The sequence below is a fragment of the Oncorhynchus clarkii genome, chromosome 2, assembly GCF_045791955.1.
Source record: "Oncorhynchus clarkii lewisi isolate Uvic-CL-2024 chromosome 2, UVic_Ocla_1.0, whole genome shotgun sequence".
In the NCBI taxonomy this organism is placed as follows: Eukaryota; Metazoa; Chordata; class Actinopteri; order Salmoniformes; family Salmonidae; genus Oncorhynchus; species Oncorhynchus clarkii.
Window position 1 is genome coordinate 34,748,541 of NC_092148.1, and position 26,803 is coordinate 34,775,343.

The window sequence follows — 26,803 nt, forward strand, 5'->3', positions numbered from 1 at the left end:
ACCGGGGGAGGGGGGGGGGGGGGGGGGTGGCAGGCAGACGGATGGACGGACGGAAGATGCGGACTGAAGACGCGGGCGGGCGAGTAGGAGACACAAGACAGAAAACGGGTAGAAGGAAAATGGACAGACTGAAAGAAGACAAACGGACATATTTGAGAGGTTGAGGGAAAAGTAGAGATCAGATGGACGTAAGAGCCGTTTCTTCTCCATAGTTTTTTGTCTGTCCCACAAAATCTTTACCCAAACACGTAAGCAGTGATTATAGCTTTAAACGGTCGAGCTCACAATGAAATGTCAGTTGCTTCATAACAAAAGATTGCTGGGTATGATCTAGCATTTGAGGCAAGAGATCTGGGAGCTGGAATACTCCTCAGTTTGAATCTGGTAGTGTTTATTACATTACATTTGTGACTATTATTAAGAGTGTGATCTCACATAATCTTGGCCTAAGCCTCACCTGGTTCTCAAATTCTTATTTAGCCCACATAGTCCAACATTTTGGGCACCCCTGCTTTACATTCAGCAATACTCCTGTGGTGTGGGCCAGATGTGAATAGCTCCATTTTGTCTTGTCCATTTATTGGCACAGCATGCACTGGAATGACAGTCACAATCACACATCAGAATACCCTTCGGCAAGGGACAGGCTTTCCCAAACCACCGCCCCACCTATTAGTGCAGAAATCCAGAAGGCATTTGGAGTGTGATTACTAAATGGGTAATTCGATTCCCTGGCCCCCGGGGGGTGAAATTCTTTCTCACGATATTGAGAATAACAGCGCTGGTGCCTTTTGTAAGAAGCATCTGAAGAATGTGCTTGTGTTGGAGTATGGTATGCAGCTCCACTCCTGGCACTGAGGTAGAGGCAGCCCCTAGTGTTTAGGGGTAAAGTGAAACGCTTATTTAAACACAATCTCTCTCTCTCTCTCTCTCTCTCTCTCTCTTTCTCTCTCTCTCTCTCTGACAACAAGCAGGAGGACTGGGGTCAATTTAGCTGCAGGGAATTGGGCGGTAGCCTCACTTATTTATCTACCTGTGAGTCATATTCCGTAACATGTCACACCATGATATTGGTGCCCTCTCTCAACCCTTGCCTGATTTGCTATCTGCGTTACATTTTAGCCAGGCACCCTCGGGTTCTCCCAATTTCCAACCCTTTAAAGCAAAATGATATAGCCTGTGGTGCTGTTTTGTTTTATGTGATAAAGGTATTTTTAAGGTATTTCACCTGGTAGTCAGTTACTCAAGCTCAGTAGACAAGGATACAAATATAATTGAAATTATTATTTTAAAGGGATGGGACAAAAATGTATTCCTGCTCACACAACGAGGCACTGTGTCGCAACCAAACCAGGGACCCCGGCGACGTAAACAAACACTCAACCAGCCTCTTTAATATCAGCGACACCCAGAACGCTTTTGGTTTTGATACTGTATCTGTGGTCCTTTTGTGGAAAGCAAATGAAGCTATAGTTTTGTATCATTCTATATCCATGTGTTGCGTATTTCTAGGGTATGTTTTGAGTGACGTCAGGAGTCTCCATACCAAATGAAAAATAAAGCTGTATATAAGCTGCGGTGCTTACTCAAAAAGGTATTGTAGATAGGGCATGTTGTGATACATTGGGCGTTCACTTGCCAAGTGGTTTAGAAGGTGGCGGAGCCAGGCGATAATTTTCCTCCTGTCTGTTCTAGCTGCAGTGTGTCACATGCCTGCAGTAGACCCTCTTGTATAGGGGAATGAGGGAATCACAGCTTTGTCTGTGTAGTCCATTATCTCTGTGGAAACAATCTTCTCATTCCAAACCGGAGAAGGAATTTCGCTTCTCTCATAGCTATAGCTCAGGGCTGCATGATCCAATAGAAACAGTTCAGCTGAACCAGTCCATTACTACCACACAACACTAGTAGGTTTTTACAGCCTGGATTGATTGAGGCTAACTGTACTTCCGTCAATTATAATTGCTATACCGGTATTTGTCTCCTAATCAAGAGTCGGGATATAATCTATTGAGGATAGAGCGATGTGATTTGGAGACGATGGAGTTAAGGAGAGACAGACGAGGTTTGGATGAGATCAGACTATACGATAGTGTTAGTTATACGCTGTGGTCTGTTGTGCGCTGTTGCGTCTTCCTCCTCCACCGCAACCTATTCTTCGTCCTGCTGCTGCTGTAAAGTAGGGTTTACAGTAAAGCCAGATGAACAGCCTCTCCGCATGTCGTCCAGATCGTTATCTACCAGCTTAAATCAAACCCAAGTAGCATTTCAAAAGAACACATCCTACTGCTCTCCAACATCCACACCACACAAAGCCTGGCCATGCAAACAAAGCCTGGCCATGCAAACATACTTTTCGTTCCATTCCACTGTTCCAACCAGCAAAATAGAGTTCTGAACCGGTTCGAACCACAAAAAAAGTGGTTATTTTTATATCATTCCTTTTTTAACTAGATTTGTTTTTACATGTATTTTTTTAAACATTTTAACTAATTAAATTACTTAACCAGTCAGTGCGGATAGAGCAGGCAAGCTAGTTGTTTACGTGCAAGATGCGATGGCAATTTTGCGGGTGGTGAAAGAGGGGGAGAGTGTTGAGACGAGGCTTGAAGCACTGGGCATCTTATGACATGCATTATTTGAATTAGGCCCACAGAATTCTATCTAGGAGGAGTGTCTTCTATGGAGGAACTCTGAATGTCTTTTTGAGCTAGCTAGCTAACAAGCTTAAACAAGCGAGCGAGCTAGCTAAGAAGCTTGTGTGTGCAGAGCGGCACCAGAATTAAAAACACATCTTACCTTTTTGTAGTTAATAAATCCAATGTGAAACGTGATAACTAGGCCTATAGTATCCCTAACTAGCATTGAAAAAGTTTATCCTTCTCTAACTAATTCCAAATCTCTCTCCCTATCTTCTGAATCATGCCTGTACAACAGTACAGTAGCCTTTGCTTCGGAGGGTCAGGTAGCCTAAACGCACGCGCACACACACTGGCAAAGATTTTCAGCTTGTAGGCAGACACTTGAATGATGTTCTGAGTGACAGTGAGGGCTTTGAATAGGTGTTTTGTTGTGTTTTTTTTTTGTGGGACTGGAAACATTGTTGTGGCACGTGAAATAACTTTTATTACGCGGTTCCCAAGCTTTTAAAGTAACGGTTCTGTTCCGGAACAGTATGCTTCACCTTTGTTCCAGGTTCTGATTCTGTTCCCTGAAAATGTTCCAACCCCTGATATTGTCCTCTGTTGAGCTTTGTGTGATTTGCACAATACTTTGAGCTGTGTGTTTTTGAAAGGTTGTATCTTATTTAGTCAATTAGATAATGAAATTGTAATCCAAATATGATCTGACCTAGTTTCTGATGAGAAGCAATTATTTGGTTGATGAATTTATGGGAACAATTGACAAGAGACCCTGAAAGGAAGCACAAGAGACTTAAAATTAGGAGTATGAAAGTGCCGCTTAGCTAGCCTGTATGTTTCCATAGCATAGAGTTTCACACTACCCTACACAGTGATATCACCCCACAATAACATAAGTAGCCCCCTGTTTAAGACCCCCGTCTCATTCCCCCTTGTGAACAGTGATATGGCAGAGCAGTGGTATGTGATACGCCCACTCCCCTTACAGAGCACCTTCAGCACTTCACCGCTAACCCCACACACACACATACGGTCAGTGTTTTCCCTAAGTACATGGCGTAGCAAGGGAGTTCTGGGCTGGGGGGGGGTATGCCCCCAGTGAATTTCTTTTGCAGTACGAGTTCTATTTTGGTGGCCTCTGGTACGTTATAATGCCTTGATTCCATCTGAAATAAACAGGTACATTATTGAATACTTTAACAACTTTTACCGCCCAGATTTGTAAAATGGGTTGTGGTATTGAGAAGACTTTAAAATAAAAATTACTGAAACTGTAGGAATGCAATGTGTTGGTAGTTTTGGTTATCGCCTAGGCTTATATGATCATGACTATTTTCTAAATAAGATAACCTTTGACATTAATCCCGTCCTCTCTTAAGATTAGTTATATTTACAGTTGTCCTGCAATATATGAATTGCCACAATGATGTTTGTTCTTCAAATATGTATAGTATTGGCTCTACTCCTGTGGACACTCAGGTTAAGGAAACCAATGTGTCTTTTTGTAATTTGGGTGAACTATCCCTTTAGCAGTTTGGCCTGTCAATCGATCACTGTGGGTGGGATTGTCAGGGAAGGATGTTTGTGAGTCAGTTGGTAGGGTTCCAGACTTGTCAATCAATCACTGTGGGTGGGACTTTGAGGAAAGGCGATAGATGAGTGATCTAGTTAGAAAAACTAGTCGTACAAATGTAATTTACTGTGGCAAATACTAAATCTAGTCTACTCTTTTAATTTAGTTTATTGTGGCAAAAAACCTGAGAATAAAGGTTTTCTTTCCGTCTAGCAAATATGGTTCTATGTTGAGAAATAATATAGAATTGCAAGAAAATGCTATAAAATAAAATAAAGTCGGGAAGGACCACAACTCCCTGCCAGGTTGTGCACTCCTAGTTTTATACAAAGTCAGGCAACCATGAATAGACCAGAGGCTGGTGGGAGGAGCTATAGGAGGACTGACTCATTGTCATGGCTGGAATGGAGTCAATGGAACTCTATCCAACACATCAAACATTTGGAAATCACGTTTGACTCAGTTCCATTAATTCCATTCCAGCCATTACAATGAGCCCATCCTTTTATAGCTCCTCACATCAGCCTCCACTGGAATAGACCTACAGGTATGAATGAAGCAGGTGCTTAAAATGGGCTTTGCTAGACTGAATGCAACAGTTGACTACTCCAGTTTCTACACTTTAATCAAATCTTTAGGCCTACATCAATACATTAAATAATACCATATGCAGTGCCTTTAGAAAGTATTCACACCCACTTTTTTCACATTTTGTTGTGTTACAGCCTGCATTTAAAATGGATTCAATTGAGGTTTTGTGTCACTGGCCTACACACAATAGCCCATAATGTCAAAGTGGAATTATGCTTTTTGAAATGTTTACAAATGAATAAAAAGTGGAAGCTGAAATGTCAGCTATGGCAAGGCTAAATACGTTCAGTAGTAAAAATGTGCTTCAAAAGTCACATAATAAATTGACTCTGTGTGCAATAATAGTCATTCAAAAATCATGTTAAACACTATCTTATCTCTGTACCCCACACATTAATTAATTACCTGTAAGGTCCCTCAGTCGAGCATTGAATTTCAAACACAGATTCAACCACAAATACCAACAAGGTTTTCCAATGCCTTGCAAAGAAAGGCACCTATTGGTAGATGGATAAGAATAATAAAAGCAGACATTGAAGTTATTCAATACAATTTGGTATATCAATACATTCAGTCACAACAAAGATAGTCATCCTTCCTAACTCAGTTGCCGGAGAGGAAGGAAACCGCTCAGGGATTTCACCATGAGGCCAATGGTGACTTTAAAATGGTTACATAGTTTTCAGGCCGAAAGAAAATAAATGAATGGGCCACCGAGCAATAATTTTGTGGATTTCAATTCATCATTACCACTTACATTACATGGGACGTCACATGGGATCTCCCTCCTCCGTGAAAAGAAATTCAACTGCAGCCAACCAGAACGCACAAAAATAACACGGATACTGAGAGGGGGACAGACAGCACACTGACAAACCAGCAGTGTTCCTGTCATGACTGACAGGTGCCTGTCCTATCACTGGAAGATGCATGTCGTTCATTCTATTGGGAGAAGGCTATATAGACTTTTTTGGCTATCGACTTGAAACTTTTAAATAAAAAAAAGACTAGTAAATTAAGTGAAAAGGGTATCCAGCTAACTATGAGTCTGAGGCTATTTTAAGCAAAAGCCAGCGCTTATAGAAAATACTGCACTCGTTTGTGCTCACACATATGCTAAACAAATTGTTAGAATGGTGTGTGTGTGTGTGTGTGTTTGTTTGAGTATTCATGATCTCCGGGGAGCTATTGTGTGATGAATTGTTACTCATGGGCTGACTGTACTAACTGTACTAAAATGTATCAAATGTGAAATAGGGGTCCCTCTGGGTTAAAGGTTGTGAACCCCTGTGTTAGAACATGCTACAAACTGTGTTTGCATACTCAAATCATGTTCACCCTCTACCTCATTGTACATTTGTCATGATACCATAATACGATGCTTGTCTCGTTGCCTGCCACATGCTTGCCTTAGACACCACAGGCAGGCTGGGGAGAGACATTATGTGTACAGTAACCATAGATTTTGTCTATGGGTGATGTCACACTGAATGGATCAGACTGTGTGTGTTGTGTTTTTCAGTCGGTGGCCAAGACCGGACGGTTGCTTATCAGCCACGAGGCTCCAATCACCGGAGGCTTTGCTGCCGAGATCAGCTCCACAGTGCAAGTAAGTTTGTTTTGTGTGTGGTCATGCATGCAGAGGGTTCTATTGGAATCCCTGGGGGCCTTCAGAGGTGAGATGTGGGATGGATTGCAGATAGACAGTAGGGTATCTATATCTGTGTGGATTGGGGTATGGGGTTGTACTTTCTGTTTGAAATGTGAAATGAAATTCAAATATCTGTCAGTGGGTGTCCTCGGTCAGGCAATAAATCTGAGCTTAAGAGGCACTGACTGATACAGTCGAAGTTGGAAGTTTACCTACACTTAGGGTAGGGTCATTAACTAATTTTTCAACCACTCCACAAATTTCTTGTTAGCAAACTATAGTTTTGGCAAGTTGGTTAGGACATCTACTTTGTGCATGACACAAGTAATTTTTCCAACAATTGTTTAAAGACAGATTATTTCACTTATAATTCACTGTATCACAATTCCAGTGGGTCAGAAGTTTACATACACTAAATTGACTGCCTTTAAACAGCATGGAAAATTCCAGAAAATAATGTCATGGCTTTAGAAGCTTCTGATATGCTAATTGACATAATTTGAGTCAACTGGAGGTGTACCTGTGGATGTATTTCAAGGCCTACCTTCAAACTCAGTGCCTCTTTGCTTGACATCATGGGAAAATCAAAAGAAATCAGCCAAGACCTCTGAAAATAAAATTGTAGACCTCCACAAGTCTGGATCATCTTTGGGCGCAATTTCAAAACAACTGAAGGTACCACGTTCAACTGTACAAACAATAGTACGCAAGTATAAACACCATGGGACCACGCAGCCGTCATACCGCTCAGGAAGGAGACATGTTGTCTCCTAGAGATGATCGTACTTTGGTGCAAAAATTGCAAATCAATCCCAGAACAACAGCAAAAGACCTTGTGAAGATGCTGGAGGAAACAGGTACAAAGGTATCTATATCCACAGTAAAACAAGTCCTATATCGACATAACCTGAAAGGACGCTCAGCAAGGAAGAAGCCACTGCTCCTAAACCGTCATAAAAAAGCCAGACTACGGTTTGCAACTGCACATGGGGACAAAGATCGTACTTTTTGGAGAAATGTCCTCTGGTCTGATGAAACAAAAATATAACTGTTTGTCCATAATGACCATTGTTATGATTGGAGAAAGAAGAGGGAGGCTTGCAAGCCGAAGAACTCCATCCCAACCGTGACGCACGGGGGTGTCAGCATCATGCTGTGGGGGTGTTTTCCTATCGAACATTTGTGGGCAAAGCGTGTGTGAGCAAGGAGGCCTACAAACCTGACTCAGGTACACTAGCTCTGTCTGGAGGAATGGGCCAAAATTCACCCAACTTTTTGTAGGAAGCTTGTGGAAGGCTACCTGAAACGTTTGACCCAAGTTAAGCAATTTAAAGGCAATGCTACCAAATACTAATTGAGTGCATGTAAACTTCTGACCCACTGGGAATGTCATGAAAGAAATAAAAGCTGAAATAAACAGACATTTCACATAGAAATAGATATTTCACATTCTTAAAATAAAGTGTTGATCCTAACTGACCTAAGACGGAATTGTGAAAAACTGAGTTTAAATGTATTTGGCTAAGGTGTATGTAAACTTCTGACCTCAACTGTGTGTCAGATATGTCATACTCAAACTTGGTAGACTTTGTCAGTTGAAATGAGTAATATATATTAGATCAAGACAGTTGAAACTAATACTCAAACCTTGGACTGTACTGTACTGACTGGACTGGAGATGTATCCCCTCTCCCTCACTCCATGCTTCCCTCCCTCCCTCCCTCCCTCCGTCTAGTGAAGACTGCTCTGGCCTGGTGAGGGCATGATCAAAGTATGTGCTGTGTTCCGTTCAGGGAGAATGTAAGAGGGCATAAGCCACAGTTTCAACTCCATGAGCTATTCCTGAGTTCTGATTATGACCCTTGTCGGCAGTGCCGCCAATCGCTTTGTTTTTTCTTCCTAGACCACACTCAAAGGTATCTGGATAATGGCATGCTATTCAGTGTAGGCATTACCTCAAGTGGATGATGCCCTGTGTGTCTGCATCAGCGCTGGTCTAGCGCTGAGATGAGGGCCCTGGAATTGGTCCTTCTCATCTCCCTGGCTGTCACTCATGTTGTTATCCCCAGACCTGCTTATTGGTAGGATTAATGGTCTGAGTCATACCCATGTTTTCACATGTTTTGTGTCCCGAAGTAACCATTGTTGAATGTGAGATAGCATATGGTGAATATAACTGTTTATAGCGTTTAATACCTTGTTTTTATTGTGTATAGCCATTAGCTTTATGAGCTTTGTGTATGATGAGGTATTGTTGAGACTGCTTTCATCTCGCGCCAAATTAATCCTCAACCACTACTGACAGAATAAATGATCACACGCACTTGCACCTCATGTCTAATGTCTAAGTGTATCCAGGTGTTGCGGCCATGTGCCACGTTGTCCCCCCTCAAGAGTAGGGCACACACAGACTCTCGTGGCCAAGTTCCCTTGGTAACGTGACAGCACTGGCTCTGGAGGGCCCACTTGCCCCCTGTCCAGATGGCCCAAGGGTGATGGTCAGTACTGCAACTCGCCGGACTGTGTTGACTCACCCGCTATTAACGAGGATGTGGTGTGGGTTCTGCACTGATAACGCAATGAAACGGAAAAGGCTCTAAAAATATGGCTTTTAGCAGAAAGGTGCTGAGCTATCAGACCTGGGTCAATCCTCTGGGAACTACCATAACAACAACATATCAAGTGCTCTCAAGGGAACGACCAGAAAGGGAGACCTAAACCACTACTTAAGCAGAGAGCAGAGAGAGCAGAGAGGAAGACCTGCAGCACCAGAGCTTAGAGCAGAGAGGGAGACCCTGTATCACACCTCACCACCAGAGTCAAAAGCAAGACTCGACCTGGAATATCCTATTCAGGGGCACATGGTGGGAATGAAGGCTTGTGATACAAATGGCTTATAGTCTTGTATGGGTTACTGTTACAATTGACAAAGTGCATGCTCAGCTGTCAGAGTCCTGGACTCAACTTTTATTCTATTCTTTATGTGAAATATACTTTGAACAATGTGCAAATAGATTTTCTTAGAAGTGACAGGGCTGAGAGAATGCCTTGATTTACCCACCCTGGAGTTTGTTGTTTAATTTGGATTGTTGTTGAATAAATAATTGAAATCAGGCCGTCAGTAGGCTTATCCCAATGTTCAGCAGTTTTGTTATCTGGCTTTGAGGCATGTGCAAAACTCTTTCCACCCCTTTCCATGTTTTAAAGTGACTCCAGTAGTGGCTATATATAATGATTTTGTCAATGTATTATGTCTGGACAGGAGGGTGAAACTAAAGGATAATCGGGTCAAAGCCAACTGCCTCAGGGCAGTGTAAGCACGGTCCAATTATGGATTAGGTTTACTTTCTTTAAAATTTGGAACTGCAGAGTTGATGGATGAAAGTTTCCATTCGGTGGATTAGCTGCACCTCACAAAAGGTGTTGTCATTGGCTGACCTCTACTCATATCAGAGCTTCTCTGCTGACTTACAATGGACCTCAGGGATACAAAGAGTGCCATGGTAAAGTTGAGCAGCCTCTCCCATACTACTGTGCGTTCAGCTTTGTGACGATTAACACATGGACCTTGCTGTGCTTCATACAGTACCAGTCAAAAGCTTGGACACATCTACTCATTCAAGGTTTTTCTTTATTTTTACTATTTTCTACATTGGAGAATAATACTGAAGACATCAAAACTATGAAATAAAACACATCATGTAGTACCCCAAAAAGTGTAAAACAATTCAATATTTTTTTGCGATTTTTCAATGTAGCCACCCTTTGCCTTGATGACAGCTTTGTGCACTCTTTGCATTCTCTCAACCAGCTTCACCTGGAATGTTTTTTCAAAAGTCTTGGAAGGAGTTCCCACATCTGCTGAGCACTTGTTGGCTGATTTGACTGATTTGGCAATTCTACCACGAAGAGCTGATTCACGTAGTCTCCTCTGAACAGTTGATGTTGAGATGTGTCTGTTACTTGAACCCTGTAAAACATTTATTTGGGCTGCAATCTGAGGCTGGTAACTCTAATGAACTTTTCCTCTGCAGCAGAGGTAACTCTGGGTCTTCCTTTCCTGTGGCGGTCCTCATGAGAGCCAGTTTCATCATAGCTCTTGATGGTTTTTTGACTGCACTTGAAGAAACTTTCTTGAATGTTCTGCATTGACTGACCTTCATGTTTAAAGTAATGATGGACTGTCGTTTCTCTTTTCTGATTTGAGCTATTCCTTGTCACAACACACTGATGGGCTCAAACGCATTTAGAAGGAAAAATGCATTACAGTACCTCATGAAGCTGCTTGAGAGAATGCCAAGAGTGTGGAAAGCTGTCAAGGCAAAGAGTGGCTACTTTGAAGAATATCAAATATATTTTGATTGAACTTATTTGGGGGGTTACTACATGATTCCATATGTGTTATTTAATAGTTTTGATGTCTTCACTATTATTCTACAATGTAGAAAGTAGTAAAAATAAAGAAAATCCCTGAATGAGTAGGTGTGTAAAAGACTGGTACTGTATAGTATTTATAGGCTAGACCCCTGGGATTGGATTGTACAGTAGAGGCTGTGTTTACAAGCCACACTGTGACTTTAAGTCTGTTTCATGCTATACATGGAAGTACACTTAGGGATGAAGCAGAACAGTTCATGCTGCATCTCCCCAGTCACTGCAAACACCAATCCCAGATTATAAACTGGGTGGTTTGAGTCCTGAATGCTGATTGGCTGACAGCTGTGGTATATCAGACCGTATTCCCCGGGTATGACAAAACGTGTTTTTACTGCTCTAATTAAGTTGGTAACCCGTCTATAATAGCAATAGTTTTGTCGTGCCTAAGAACAGTCCTTAGTCGTGGTATATTGGCAATATACCACATGCCCTCGGGCCTTAATGCTTAATTATACACAGCCTTTGGTCCCGTAACCTTTGCTGTAGCCCTACCACAGCTTTTAGACACGTTGGAATCATTCACTCTGGTTGCTCTGCCGAGTTCCTTCCTTTTATTTGTGTGTAATGGGAATGGTGCGGAGTCCAGCATCAAACTCCAACCCAACGCTTATCGCTGAGCTGTGGTTATTGCTGAGCTGTGGTCAGGCCCGGATTACTGGTCCGGGCCTCACATCAAGGATGGCCGTCTTCCATTCCGGCCCAGTTGGGGTTGGTCAAAGATGAAGGCCTGCGTTTTTCTGCCATAAATGCCTTCCGAATCAGAAGCAGAGCCCTTGTTTGGCTGTCAGGCTGTTTTAAAGAAAGCTGGGTTTTTTCCTCAGGCGCTGTTTTCCTGCACCTTCCACTGTAAAACCATGGCTGGATGCCCCATCTCTCTCCGTCACAGGATACACCAATCTCCTTCAAAGGGATGTGTTTATGGAAGAGGCCTGTTAGGCTACACACACACTGAGGAAAGTGAAATTGGATAGCCTGCAGGCTGTGGTAGAGTATGGACATGAGGTATCGCTCCAAGCTCCATGTTCTCTTTTTTGACAATTGATGGGTTGAATGGCCACAGCCTAGCATGAACCACTCTTTGGCCAGTTTGGGTGTTAATTCATCCATACTGGTCCATCCTTTACCTGTAGAGGTAGATTTTAATCTAAATTGCAAGGAATTTCCCTAAATTTGACCTTCAATAGGATGATCAGAGATTGTGTGACTCATTTTTCCTTCCAGGAAGTTGCTTAGTAAGTAATATATGTAAGTACTAGTACACAGGAAGTCTTTAATTAACTCCTCTAATCAGTCTCTAAAAGCTTCCAGTCTTTATGAACCCACTATCTGCGGCTGTCTTTGAACCCTCTGAAACCATTGTTCATATGGGAACCATGGAAGTAAACAAATACTTTAAAGATCAACATGGATTTTCCAAGAGGTCTTTAAAAAAAAATGACCACACCATGTATTATTTGTAAACCCAGTAAAATAAGAACTCTGATGAAAAAAAATGGATGGACTGCTGTCAACCTCGGAGCGGTGTTTAAATGGCCTATGTTTGTTGATAATCAGTCATTGGAGAGCCTATGTAAGTATGATACAGGTACAGATTAATCGGTGCTGAGAGACTAGGCAGAGGAAAGTACACACATGTATAAAAAAATACTTAACTGAAATATCTTATTTACATAAGTATTCAGATCTTTGTCCTCGGTTGCAACACTCACTACCGAGTTCCAAACTGCCTCTGGAAGCAACGCCAGCACAATAACTTTGTTGGGAGCTTCACGAAATGGGTTTCCATGGCCCAGCAGCCAAACACAAGCCTAAGATCATGCGCAATGGCAAGCGTTGGCTGGAGTGGCGTAAAGCTCGTGGCCATTGGACTCTGGAGCACTGAAATGTGTTTTCTGGAGCAATGAAACTCTTTACCATCTGGCAGTCCAACGGACAAATCTGGGCTTGACGGATGCCAGGCGAACGCTACCTGCCCCAATGTATAGTGCCAACTGTAAAGTTTAGTGGAGGTGGAATAATGGTCTGGGGCTGTTTTTCATGGTTTGGTAGTGAATTTGGCATCCTATTTATAGGGCTAATGGTAGCTATTTCTAAACTTCCTAAGATGGATGAATGAGAGTATACCTAGCTAAATGTTGAAATGATGGTGTCCTTTATTGGGCAAATCAGATGTCAATGTGGCCTACATAAACTCAACCTTATTCCAAATTGACTTTCACATACAACTTATGTAAGAAAAGTTAGTTATTTTCAACTATTCAGTGTATTTTTGGTAGTCTACTCAAATGAGTATGGAAGCTTATCAATGTCTAAATGTGTTGACAGGGTAGGTCCGCTGAATTGAACACCGCTTGTTTCCAAATCTAAGCAGGGTACATAGAGGTAATCATCTGGACGGTTGACTTGTTCTCTCTGAAGTGCATTGCCCCTTGTATACCAGTAGGAGTCAATGTTCAGGCAGGAATCGTTGGATTTTGGATTCACATTTTATTTCAATATACCTCTATATTTAGGTTCATGAGGCATGACACTAAAACGATGTTGATTCAACCATACCATTTTACTATCAACATTGAAACAAGTTCAAATAAAATGTCTAGGGCTGTCCCTGACTTTAAAAAAAATCTTAGTCGACCGAGAGTCGTCTGTTCTTTCAGCCAATCGATCAGTTAAAAGTTTTAAATGTGAATATTTCCATATGTTTTAATAAACTAAAAAAAAAACTGTTTCTGTTAAGCTCCTGAAGTTGCTGGTAAAGGGCTACACCAGCGGTCTGCAAGCTTTTCAAATTGGAGTGCCAAGTTATCGTACCATTTCGACGGATCTACGTGCCAGTTATGATTTTTACATGCACATTTTCGTGGAACAGTTTCAATTTATAATAGTCTTTATATCTCAATCAATGTCTTGTCGTTAATCTAAATGAAAAAGATAACCAATCTAAAAGTAACTTTCTATTGTCATTGCCAATATGTAAAAATAGCAGCCTGCAGGTAGCCAATATCCTGATAAAAAATTAATATCCTATAAGTCATATTGGCTACACATGGCCTGTTTGCAAGGAACCTGAAACATTAGTATCAACTATCAACTTGGTCCAGCCCGACGCTAGTGCTAGCAAACTTACAACATTAAATAAAATATTCTGGGCCCTCAGTTTCCCACACCAGTGATCTCCTGACACACAGCTGTAGGCTATTTGCGCAAGGGTTAAGAAGTAATCAGGTAGGCCTATTTTATGGAGCATGACACTTTCTCCCCCTTTCATGCTGAGTGGTTAAGGAAAGAGAGCGAGCTGGAAAGATTTTTCAAATAGGCTGTGTTGAACTATTGTCATTCTCAATGGATATAAAAACAGACTTTGTTTACGTGCTGTTAGAGGTGAAGAAAAAAATACTTTGAGAGGCTCCACAGTGGTGGTGAGTTAAGACAGTCAGAAATAGAATCAGATCCCCAGATCTGGGCACATTTATAGGCCTACATTTGCTCGCAGGCCAGGATTCCTAGGCCTACTTCTATACTTAATCGGGTGTGTTTCCTTTCTCAAGACTGACAGGAGCGCTCCAAACAAAAGATCATTTATAAATTGACAACTCGTAAATGGAATGAAAGTGTAGCCTAGGTTGTGCGTTCTGCAAACGGTTTCCACTCCTACAATGAGAAAGGTAAGACTGTCATAATATATTGAATGTATTAACAGAAATGACCGTAACCAAACAAACATTGTAGATTAGAAATGATGGGAATTTACTCTAAATGTAGACTTACTACCGGTGTGCCATTTGCCACAGCCTCTGCAATGGATTAGTCCACTTAGTCAGGTGTGAATGATGGATGTCTTATGTGCTATTTAAAAAAATATATAATATATACAGTGCATTCGGAAAGTATTCAGACCCCTTGACTTTTTCCACATTTTGTTACGTAACAGCCTTATTCAAAAATTGATTAAATCTTCTTTCCTCATCAATCTACACGCAATACCCCACAATGACAATCAAAAAGTGTTTTATTTTTGCAAAATTATAAAAAATTTCAACTGAAATGTCACCTTTTACATAAGTATTCAGACCCTTTACTCAGTACTTTGTTGAAGCGCCTTTGGCAACAATTACAGCCAGTATAACGCTACAAGCTTGGCACTGTATTTGGAGTTTCTTCCATTCCTCTCCTCTCAAGCTCTAGGGTGAAGGTTGGATGGGGAGCGTTGCTGCACAGCTATTTTCAGGTCTGTCCAGAAATGTTTGTTTGGGTTCAAGTCCAGGCTCTGGCTGGGCCACTCAAAGATATTCAGAGAATTGTCCCGAAGCTACTCCTGCATTGTCTTGGCTGTATGCATAGGGTCGTTGTCCTGTTGGAAGGTGAACCTTCACCCTAGTCTGAGGTCCTAAGCACTCTGGAGCAGGTTTTCGTCAGGGATCTCTCTGTCCTTTGCTCCGTTCATCTTTGCCTGGATCCTGACTAGTCTCCCAGCCCTGCCACTGAAAAACATCCCCACAGCATGATGCTGCCACCACCATCCTTCACCGTAAGGATGGTGCCAGGTTTCCTCCGGATGTGATGCTTGGCATTCAGGCCAAAGAGTTCAATCTTGCTTTCATCAGACCAGAGAATCTTGTTTCTCATGGTCTGAGAGTCTTTAGGTGTCTTTTGGTGAACTACAAGTGGGCTGTCATTGGCCTTTTACTGAGGAGTTGCTTCAGTCTGGACAGTCTACCGTAAAGGCCTGATTGGTGGAATGCAGCAGAGATGATTGTCTTTCTGGAAGGTTCTCCCATCTCCTCAGAGGAACTCTAAGAGCTCTGTCAGAGTGACTGTCAGGTTCTTGGTCACCTCCATGACCAAACCCCTTCTCCCCCGAGAAGGCTCTACGAAGAGTCTTGGTGGTTCCAAACTTCTTGATGATGGAGGCCACTCTGTTCTTGTGGACCTTTAATGCTGTAGAAATGTTTTTGTACTCTTCCCCAGATCTGTGCCCCGACACAATCTTGTCTCTGAGCACTACGGACAATTCCTTCGACCACATGGCTTGGTTTTTGCCTAGACATGCGCTGTCAACTATGGGACCTTTTTATATAGACAGGTGTGTGCTTTTCCAAATCATGTCCAATCAATTGATTTTACCACAAGTTGTAGAAACATCTCAAGGATGATCAATGGAAACAGGATGCACCTGAGCACAATGTCGAGTCTCAATGCTTATGTAAATAAGGTATTTCTGTTTTATTTTTTATAAATAAGTAAACATTTCTAAAAACCTGTTTTTCGCTTTTGTCAACATGGAGTATTGTTTTAGATTGCTGATACATTTTTATTTAGGCTGTAACTTAACAAAATGTGGAAAAAATCAAGGGGTCTGAGTACTTTACAAAGGCAATATATTTGGGACTAAATATAAAAAAGTATCGAATAGTCGACTAAATGGGGTCAGTCCTAAAAATGTAAAAATGACATGAAATTCAACAAAATTTCAACCACCCAATTGAATGTAGGATGAAAAATATATGTTTTGTTTCTCTATGACATTTTCAATGCAATTTCAACATGAAATAGTTCTGATGATTATGTTGAAATTAGATTGTGACAACCTGTTAGAGGTTAAGTCAATGTATTTAAGTGAACATTTTACCCTAATTTCAATGTTTACAATGCTGGTTCAAATTAGATCAAAACAAATAACTGGTTGATTACTTATTTCAAATCCAATATATTTTCTACATTGATTCCTAGTCACAATACGGATTCAGCTAGTGTGTGCCCAGGAGGCAGTGTGTGATTTGTCGTTGTTGGGAGTCCCATTTGGTAATATTGGTATAACCCAGGAGTGACAGAATTCCCCAATCTGTGGCTGTCGCTGACACACTTTTTCCATGTGACAGGAGGCAAAACGCACAACTGCAAATCTAAACCCCCGCCAGTTGGTATTTTTATATTTTTCAATATTGCCTCCTCGAGAGATGCAGTCCGCCATTTTGTCATATTTATATGCAGACATTTAAGTCAGATTGCATATAATGATGTGTTTTCTCCAAAGATAAACAGCGATTTGAGTGAAATCGGAGTTCTGTGGCACATCACCATTTAGCTGTGGTGACAAGCAACCAGACTGTTCCTTCCTCCTGCTTCCAGTAAGTAAGTGTATTTAGAGGAGATTACAGTTTGGAATCTGACAGGAAAAAGCCTTTAGTACTGTCTTTGTCTGCCTGTGGATCATAGACTGTCTCATGAGACGTTCTCCCTTAATGCTCTGCACTCTAGAGACATGGATGGTCCTCAATCATGACAGTAAATTAGTAGAGATGGACTAGGCTACATGGCCTATGCTACATGTTTTCATTCTTTAAAAAAAGTCTGACAGGATTTATCACACTTCTGATGTAACTCTACAAAAATGCAGGCCTGACCAGACTCATCTTAAGTTTTAAGCTTCATCTTCATGATTAAGTGTGCTGTCAATCTGTCACTGAAGTCCACTGCAGGCCCCCTCCAGCTGTCACACACGTGTCTGCCTTTTTACACTGTTACACTCCTAGCCCCCATGACCAGGAATAGCTTTCCACTGAGTAACATGGCAAGGAAAACTGGTCAAATATTATAATTAGCAGCTCAAATGTTATTATTTGCCTTAGAGGCATACATGCCACTGCCAGACATTGTGAGCGTCCTTTCTGAGAGTTCTGCATCAAGACAATCTTCACCTTCCAAGTGTTGAAGAGCTATTAAAGTTCTTCAAGACTGTGAAAACAAATGTTGGGCTTATAAGATTTTAACCTTAGAGGCTAAATTGATTCATGTTCTTGCCTCAACTAGGTGCAATAGGTGAATCGATATATTTGACTATAGAATGTGAACTTATGGTCTTATACATACAATGCATCATGCCCAGTTTCCCAGCTCTGCCCTAGACTGTTTGAGGGGACAGAAGGACTTATCCACGGAAACCGTTTGGCCCACATGGCCAAGGAGGGGTAGGATTGGATGGGGAAGGGAGGGCATGCTGGCTGGCACTAACTGCAGGCATCCATTAAAGCTAATCAGCACTAATTAGCGAGGCAGAGCGGGGATGCCTGTTGTGGGCTGAGTAATGACACCCCCACCCCCCCTTTGATACACTGCAGTGGGCCATGAGCCATACACATGAGCACACTGTAAACTTGTGATGGATTCTGGGTTCTGACTCCTAAACTTGGAAAAGTGTTAATTATCAGGTATACTATTGAAATATTGAGTGCTATGGTTATCTGTAGGAGTTAATGGTTATCTGAAGGGGGAATGTATATGGTGGAGGCAATTAAATTTGGAATGTGTTGAGTGCAGTGAAAACGATCAGATGTTGGCAGGCACTGATAAGGGTGGAGAGCTGTGAATTAGTGAGGAAGCGGGTCGAGGTCAGGTCACCTTAAAGGGGGGAAGGAACAGTTTGTGGCCCGTAATCATTTAACTTCTTGCCTAGCAATAAAGATGTAATATTTAAAGAGGCGGCGGATACTCCACCCAAATTGGGGTGTGTGTGTGTGTGTATATATATATATATATATATATATATATATATATATATATATATATATATATATATATATATATATATATATATATATATATATACTACCACTGGTGGAAACGTGTCTTTGTCTGTGCAGCTGCATTGACCCAATGGGTGGAATAACTTGGTTTAAGCTTTCCTAATCGTCCGTGAGGTAATAGGGTCATTTAGAACCTAACACCTGGAAAAAACTGACTTGCTTTTAACACCGATTTATGTACCACAGTGGTAATAGTGTATACTGCATATGTATTCCCGTCTCGTGGTACAGTAAACCCTTATGGCCCAGAGGACCATTTTGTCTGTCTGCTAATTCCCTTTTAACATATCAAAGGATCCTGAGACATGCCGCTGCTGGCAATGCTGAAGCTATAGCTGTGAATTAGACTCCGCGGGCCTGGCATGGTACTGGGGACGTGGAGCCGACACGCATCTGCAGGCTCTCTATTGTGTTTTTACAGTCCGTGAAATAAGGAGACGCACAAAGGCTTTCTCATGGAGCCTGACGTTCTTCTGAACACTGCCAGATGTTTTTGAGGAGATGAAAAACATATTACTGCAGAAACATGCAAATACAACACAATGTCTACAGAGTAGGGCTAGCCTGTCTGTCTGTGTGAATGCTAGTTGCTAAGACCTTATGGTTAATTTGGCTCAGCGGTGGCTTTTCTCTCCTGTGGAAGCTATTGGCCCCTTCATCGCATTCAGATGCTGTGGGAGGAGGTCAAAAGCCAATAGAGACGAGTGATGGCTTGTTTTCCAGTGCTGCCAAAACACAAGCTGTGCGTTGTCCAGCTCTGAGCTGTGATTTTAAATATGCCATTTGTCTCCCAACTTTTAAGGGTAGTGGTAGTGAATTCACTGAACCTGTTGGTAATGTTTCAGTGAAGCACTTCTAGTGTTACTGTGGCTACAGCCATGACAGTGAAGCTGATACCATTCCACTGGCTCAGTGTCTAGCACAGAACAGGGGCCTGGAGTTTATTCTGGTATTTGGTATTGCATTAGGATACCCATTTAGCTGTTGCAAAAGCAGCAGATATTCTCCCTGGGGACAACACAAAACATAATACCGAACATTAATAGACAAGAACAGATCATGGACAGAACTACATCAAAAATGTTTAAGGCACACGTAGCCTACATATCAATACATACACACAAACTCTCTAGGTCAAATAGCGGAGAGGCGTTGTGAGGTGTAGCTTCATCTGTTTTTTGAAACCAGGTTTGCTGTTTTTTTGAACAATGTGAAATGAAACTGAGTTCCATGCAATAATGGCTCTATATAATACTGTACACTTTATAGAATTAGTTCTGGATTTGGCGACTGTGAAAAGATCCCAGGTGGCATGTCTGGTTGGGTAAGTGTGTGTGTAAGTTGACTATGCAAACAATTTTGGATTTTTTTAGCACATTAATGTTGCTTATAAAAAACAAGTGATGCAGTCAGTCTCTTCTCTACTCTTAGCCAAGAGAGACTGGCATGCATAGTATTTACTGGACTGAACCAGTCGTCTGGACTGAACCACACGACTGGACAATAACCAAGATTAGACAAAACTAGAGCCTGCACGAATTGCATTGTGGAGTGTGGTGTCAAAAAAGCAGAGCATCTCTTTATTACGGACAAACCTCTCCCCATCTTTACAACCATTGAAACTATATGTTTTGACCATGACGGTTTACAATCTAAGGTAACGCCAAGTAATTTGGTCTTCTCAACTTGTTCAACAGCCACACCATTCATTACCAGATTCAGCTGAGGTCTAGAACTTAGGGAATGTGGTCAAGAAAATTGCTGGCCCTATGTGTGTAATGCAAAGTCCGATAAACAGTTGCATTAACTGGGTCATGTTTAGGCACAAGAAGGATGGAAACCAACTAAAACGGGGAGGTGCTATTTGAACATGTCTGACTACAAATACTTTCACATATCCTCTTGCAAAAATTTTCCGACGCATGCCCTAATGAACACGAATTGTTGCGAATACCCAAACACCAGCAGAGCCTGTCATCCATGTCCAGAGGGATGTGATGAGACTGACCACTTACCTGTTGTGTGTACACAGGAGGAATGCTTCCTCAACCTAGAGGCGCCCATCGCTAGAGTCTGCGGCTACGACACTCCCTTCCCCCACATCTTCGAACCCTTCTACATCCCAGACAAGTGGAAGTGCTTTGACGCCATCAAGAAGTTGATCAGCTACTGATCTCAAACTACTGATCCCCAGGTGAGTACCACGTTGGAAATATATGTGTCTGTTCTCTGGGGTTTGTAGTTTTTAACTGTGCACCTTTTTGAACCCCCACTTCATTTTTTTTTAATCCAATCAAAAATCACCTCCAACCACTTTTTAACAATGATTCATAAAGAACAATATAGATTATATCAGGAGCCTTATATCAGGTATGCGTTCAGCAGTCGCAATGTTCTGGAACGTTGACAATAGAAATGTACAGTGGCAAGAAAAAGTATGTGAACCCTTTGAAATTACCTGGATAAATGCATAAATTGGTCATCAATTTTGATCTGATTTTCATCTAAATCACAACAATAGACAAAGTGTGCTTATTAAACTAATAACACACAAATTATTGTATTTTTCTTGTCTATATTGAATATATTATTTAAACATTTACAGTCTAGGTTGGAAAAGGTATGTGAACCCCTAGGCTAATAACTTCTCCAAAAGCTAATTGGAGTCAGGAGTCGCTAACGCTAACCTGGAGTCGAATAAATGAGACGAGATTGGAGATGTTGGTTACAGCTGCCTTGCCCTATAAAAAACACTCACAAAATGTGAGTTTGCTATTCACAAGAAGCTTTGCCTGATATGAACTATGCCTTGAACAAAAGAGATCTCAGAAGATCTCAGAAGATCTCAGAAGCCTTAATGTTCATCAGTCCACAGTAAGACAAATAGTCTATAAATGGAGAAAGTTCAGCACTGTTGCTACTCTCCCTAGGAGTGGCCGTCCTGCAAAGATGACTGCAAGAGCACCGTGCAGAATGCTCAATGAGGTTAAGAAGAATCCTAGAGTGTCAGCTAAAGACTTACAGAAATCTCTGGAACATGTTAATATCTGTTGACAAGTCTACAATATGTAAAACACTAAACAAGAATGGTGTTCATGGGAGGACACCACAGAAGAAGCCATTGCTGTCCAAAAAAAACATTGCTGCACATCTGAAGTTTGCAAAAGTGCACCAGGATGTTCCCCAGCGCTACTGGCAAAATATTATGTGGACAGATGGAACTACAGTTAAGTTGTTTGGAAAGAACACATAACACTATGTTTGGAGAAAAAAAGGCACAGCACACTAACATCAAAACCTCATCCCAACTGTAAAGTATGGTGGAGGGATCATTGTGGTTTGGGGCTGCGTTGCTGCCTCAGGGCCTGGACAGCTTGGGATCATCAACCAAAAAATGAATTCCCAATTTTATCAAGACATTTTGCAGGAGAATGTAAGGCTATCTATTGAAGCTCAACAGAAGTTGGGTGACGCAACAGGACAACGACCCAAAACACAGAAGTAAATAAACAACAGAATGGCTTCAACAGAAGAAAATGCACCTTCTGGAGTGGCCCAGTCAGAGTCCTGACCTCAACCCGATTGAGATGCAGTGGCATGACCTCGAGAGCAGTTCACACAAGACACTAGAGGTCGACCGATTATGATTTAACGCCGATACCGATTATTGGAGGACCAAAGAAGCCGATACCGAATAATCGGCCAATTTTTTAAAAATGTATTTGTAATAATGACAATTACAACAATACTGAATTAACACTTATTTTAACTTAATATAATACATCAATAAAATCAATTTAGCCTCAAATAATTGAAACATGTTCAATTTGGTTTAAATAATGCAAAAACAAAGTGTTGGAGAAGAAAATAAAAGTGCAATATGTGCTATGTAAGAAAGCTAACGTTTCAGTTCCTTGCTCAGAACATGAGAACATATGAAAGCTGGTGGTTCCTTTTAACATGAGTCTTCAATATTCCCAGGTAAGAAGTTTTAGGTTGTAGTTATTACAGGAATTATAGGACTATTTCCCTCTATACCATTTGTATTTCATTAACCTTTGACTATTGAATGTTCTTATAGGGACTTTAGTATTGCCAGTGTAAAAGTATTGCTTCCGTCCCTCTCCTCGCCCCTACCTGGGCTGGAACCAGCAACACAACGACAATTAGCACGCGCTAACTAGCTAGCCATTTCACTTCGGTTACACAAGCCTCCTCTCGGGAGTTGATAGGCTTGAAGTCATAAACAGCTCAATGCTTGACGCGCTTGACGCACAACGAAGAGCTGCTGGCAAAACGCACGAAAGTGCTGTTTGAATGAATGTTTACTCGCCTGCTTCTGCCTACCACCGCTCAGTCAGATACTTGTATGCTCAGTCAGATTATATTACCTAGCAGGACATGCTAGGTAATATCATCAACCATGTGTAGTTAACTAGTGATTATGATTGATTGTTTTTTATTAGATAAGTTTAATGCTAGCTAGCAACTTACCTTGGCTTACTGCATTCGCGTAACAGGCAGTCTCCTTGTGGAGTGCAACGAGAGAGAGGCAGGTCGTTATTGCATTGGTCTAGTTAACTGTAAGGTTGCAAGATTCGATCCCCTGAGCTGACAAGGTGAAAATCTGTTGTTCTGCCCCTGAACAAGGCAGTTAACCCACCGTTCCTAGGCCGTCATTGAAAATAAGAATGTGTTCTTAACTGACTTTCCTAGTTTTTTTTTTTAAATCAGCAAATCGGCGCCCAAAAATACAGATTTCAAGTTTTTATAACAATCGGAAATCGGTATTTTTGGGTGCCGATTTGCTGATAAAAAAAAAAAAGAATAATACTTTTTTTAGACCTTTTATTTAACTAGGAAAGTCAGTTCAAAACACATTCTTATTAATCGGTCGACCTCTGCAAGACACCCCAAGAATATTGCAAAACTGAAACAGTTTTGTAAAGAGGAATGATCCCAAATTCCTCCTAACCATTGTGCAGGTCTGATCCGCAACTACTGAAAACATTTGGTTGAGGTTATTGCTGTCAAAGAAGGGTCAACCAGTTATTAAATCCAAGGGTTTGCATACTTTTTCCACCTTGCACTGTTTACACGATGTGTTCAATAAATACATGAAAACGTATAGTTGTTTGTTATTAGTTTAAGCAGACTGTTTGTCTATTGTTATGACCTAGATAAAATTGTATTACCATTTTATGCAGAAGTCCAGGTAATTCCAAAGGGTTCTCACATACATTTTCTTCCCACTGTATTTTGTAGAGCTGACATGACTGAGGACCAGTTCTGCATGAGATATTTCTATCTGAAAAAATCAAACATTACAACCCACTGAACGCAATCCTGATCTCTGTGCTGCTTGCATGGCTGACTGACAAGACGTCTAGATTTAATGATTATGCTTCATGTCTCCAATTGAACTTGTGTAGCTCCATGCTGTTTTTTTATAGTTTGTGCAAATGATTATCTTTTATTTGTGGCAGCGTTGATGAGTAATTCACTGTGAATTGGAGAGCGCTGTCGTCATTCGCCTCGATCGGCTGTGTTTTTAATCCCTTTTTTTAATTGCCTGTGTCGTTTTTGAGCACCATGTTGTAAAAACAAGCCTGGGAAGAAGTCACCAAAGGCATGGTAAATTGAATTCCACATGAGTCAACCCCCGCCTTTCTCTCGCTCTCCCTCTGCAATTTCAAATATGATATCTGGACTGACGTACTGAACCTTTTCTCTTCTCCTTATTCTTCCCAGAGCCACGTCTCGGAGGACCTGGACTCAGAGCTTCCTCTCGCCATTGTTCTCACCAATGGACATTATCCAGAAAAATACACTTTGTCGGCCATCCAATCAGGAAGCATAATCCAGACGGTTCTTTTGGCCCTCCGTGTGCAAGCACAGACTGTTACTTCTGGTTTAGTGAACCTTTTCTGTAAATGGGGAATAGGTGTCCTCTTGGTCATCTCTCTTACTACTGTACGCTTTCTAGCTTCCATGGTAAATCAGATCCACACAGACAGTTTCGCAAACACTAAAGTGAGTACCAGTAAGGGTTATTCTATAGGAACTCTGACTGTTACGATTGTTGAATGTGTCTCTGCCTCAGTCTTCCCTGTTTAATTTTACCCCTCGATATGACTCTATGCCTTTTCTCATTTTAGTTTTGTTTCACATCAAGTTGACTGTACTAAAAATAATGGACCTGTTTTTTTTAATGAAAATAAAGTAATTGACCTTACAGTGGTACATCAGCCTCATTATGTTTGACAGTTCTTTAAAGGGACAATCTGAAGTAACTACATCCATTTTTTTTACTTAGAAATTAATAATAAGTACCCTTTGATTCTTGAAGAATATAACTTAGAAATGTCTCATGAGTTCAACTGTCGTAACCCATCAAAACCCACAATATAAGCTCGTATTACTCCAATGTTTGCAAACACAGTCAATGTATACAAACACTGTATAGCCTCAAAATATGATTACTATAATTTTTATATCATGGCTGGTCAGTCCTTGCATCCATAGCTCTATCTATGAAATTGAGTGGTTAGCTTTTTGGCGAAACAGTGGCGGGAGTATACTTTGTTTCAACTGCTGATTGCTACTTTAATGTCTTGGTGGTTTTCATAGCTGAGATGGTAGTTTTTATACTGGTCATTCACTTGTATGATGAAGCTATGGAGGTGACCTTTGAGAATATTTGAGTAAGATCTACTGAATCTGTTGTGGAATACCTCCATGGGCTCTCGAGTAGCGCAGAGGCCTAAGGCACTGCATCTGTGCTAGGGGTGTCACTGCAGACCCAGGTTCGATTCCAAGCTGTATCACAACCGGCCGTGATTGGGAGTCCCATAGAGCAGTGCTAAATTGGCCCAGCGTCGTCCTGGTTAGGGTTTGGCCGGGGTAGGCCGTCATTGTAAATAAGAATTTGTTCATAACTGACTTGCCTAATTAAATAAATCTGGTTTGTGCTCATTAGGGCAATAAAAGGAAAATGTTTTAAAACCCAAATAGTCCCTCCCTGTTTCAATTCACTTTCTTACACTTGGGTGCCTATTGAACACGACCCTGGCGGATTGAGCACAGAAAAGGCTGACTGAATCAGCTCTCCAATGCCTTCAAGTACCCTATCAATCATTATCTCTGATGTCCCAACCCTCAGCTAGATGCACACATGAGAAAATACCTTAAGACTCCTGGGGCGCGTAGACAGGCTGACCCACTTTAATCAACATGTCTAACCACAGCTCAGACCTCGAGACTAGAGATAAGAATTAAAGGGGCTTCAAGGAGGCGTATGGGATTAAGGTGGAACAGTCTCACTGATGGAGGCATCGTTATTAGGGTATCTAGATTAAACACTACAGAATCCCATGACTTTTACATGTTCCTACTATGTACCCTGGGAATCTGTACACATGGGTGTTCAGAGTCACACTTCAACACACACACACACACACACACACACACACACACACACACACAGAGAGAGAGTTAACTCCCATACAGTCCGAGTATTCAGCCTTTCTATCTCTCTTCCCTTATCAGCGTAAATGTTACAACAGCACCTCACCTTTCAGCATATTTCACTTTGGGCCTCCTGTGCTCCTCTGGCTCACCCACAGAGTAATACGATCGGAAAGATTTGAGAGGCCTCATTCATGAAACTACACTGAACAAAAATATAAACGCGTTAATGATGGCATATATCATGAGCTGAAATAAAATATTCCAGAAATGTTCTGTACGTCCCTGTTCGTGTGCATTTCTCCTTTGCCAAGAAAATCCATCCACCTCCATCATTACAAAGGTGATGGGAACAATAAAAGGCCACCAAGGTGCACCTGACAACCTTGGCTGGCGCGCATTGCGCCCGGCCCGCCACAGGAGTCGCTGGTGCGCGATGAGACGAGGATATCCCTACCGGCCAAGCCCTCCCTAACCCGGACGATGCTATGCCATGTGCGCTGCCCCACGGACCTCCCGGTCGCGGCCAAATATCTCTGGAGAAACCTGAAAATAGCTGTGCAGCAACGCTCCCCATCCAACATGACAGAGCTTGAGGGAATCTGCAGAGAAGAATGGGAGAAACTCCCCAAATACAGGTGTGCCAAGCTTGTAACTTCATACCCAAGAAGATTTGATTCTGTAATTGCTGCCGAAGGTGCTTCAACAAAGTAGAGTAACAAGTCTGAATACTTACAGTTGAAGTCGGAAGTTTACATACACTTAGGTTGGACTCATTAAAACTCGTTTCTCAACCACTCCACAAATTTCTTGTAAACAAACTATAGTTTTGGCAAGTCGGTTAGGACATCTACTTTGT

At 41.5% G+C, this 26,803-nt stretch overlaps 1 protein-coding gene across 1 annotated transcript in view; it reads left to right on the top strand.

Moving 5' to 3' along the window:
* LOC139367080 (2-oxoisovalerate dehydrogenase subunit beta, mitochondrial-like) overlaps positions 1-24,712 on the top strand; it is a 74,391-nt gene extending 49,679 nt beyond the window's left edge. Inside the window, exons 9-11 of the mRNA XM_071105101.1 lie at positions 6,329-6,415; positions 20,510-20,671; positions 24,229-24,712. Coding sequence (XP_070961202.1) covers positions 6,329-6,415; positions 20,510-20,650 — 228 coding nt within the window. The 3' untranslated portion in view covers positions 20,651-20,671; positions 24,229-24,712. The remainder of the gene's footprint in view (positions 1-6,328; positions 6,416-20,509; positions 20,672-24,228) is intronic.
* The last annotated feature ends 2,091 nt before the right edge of the window (positions 24,713-26,803 follow it).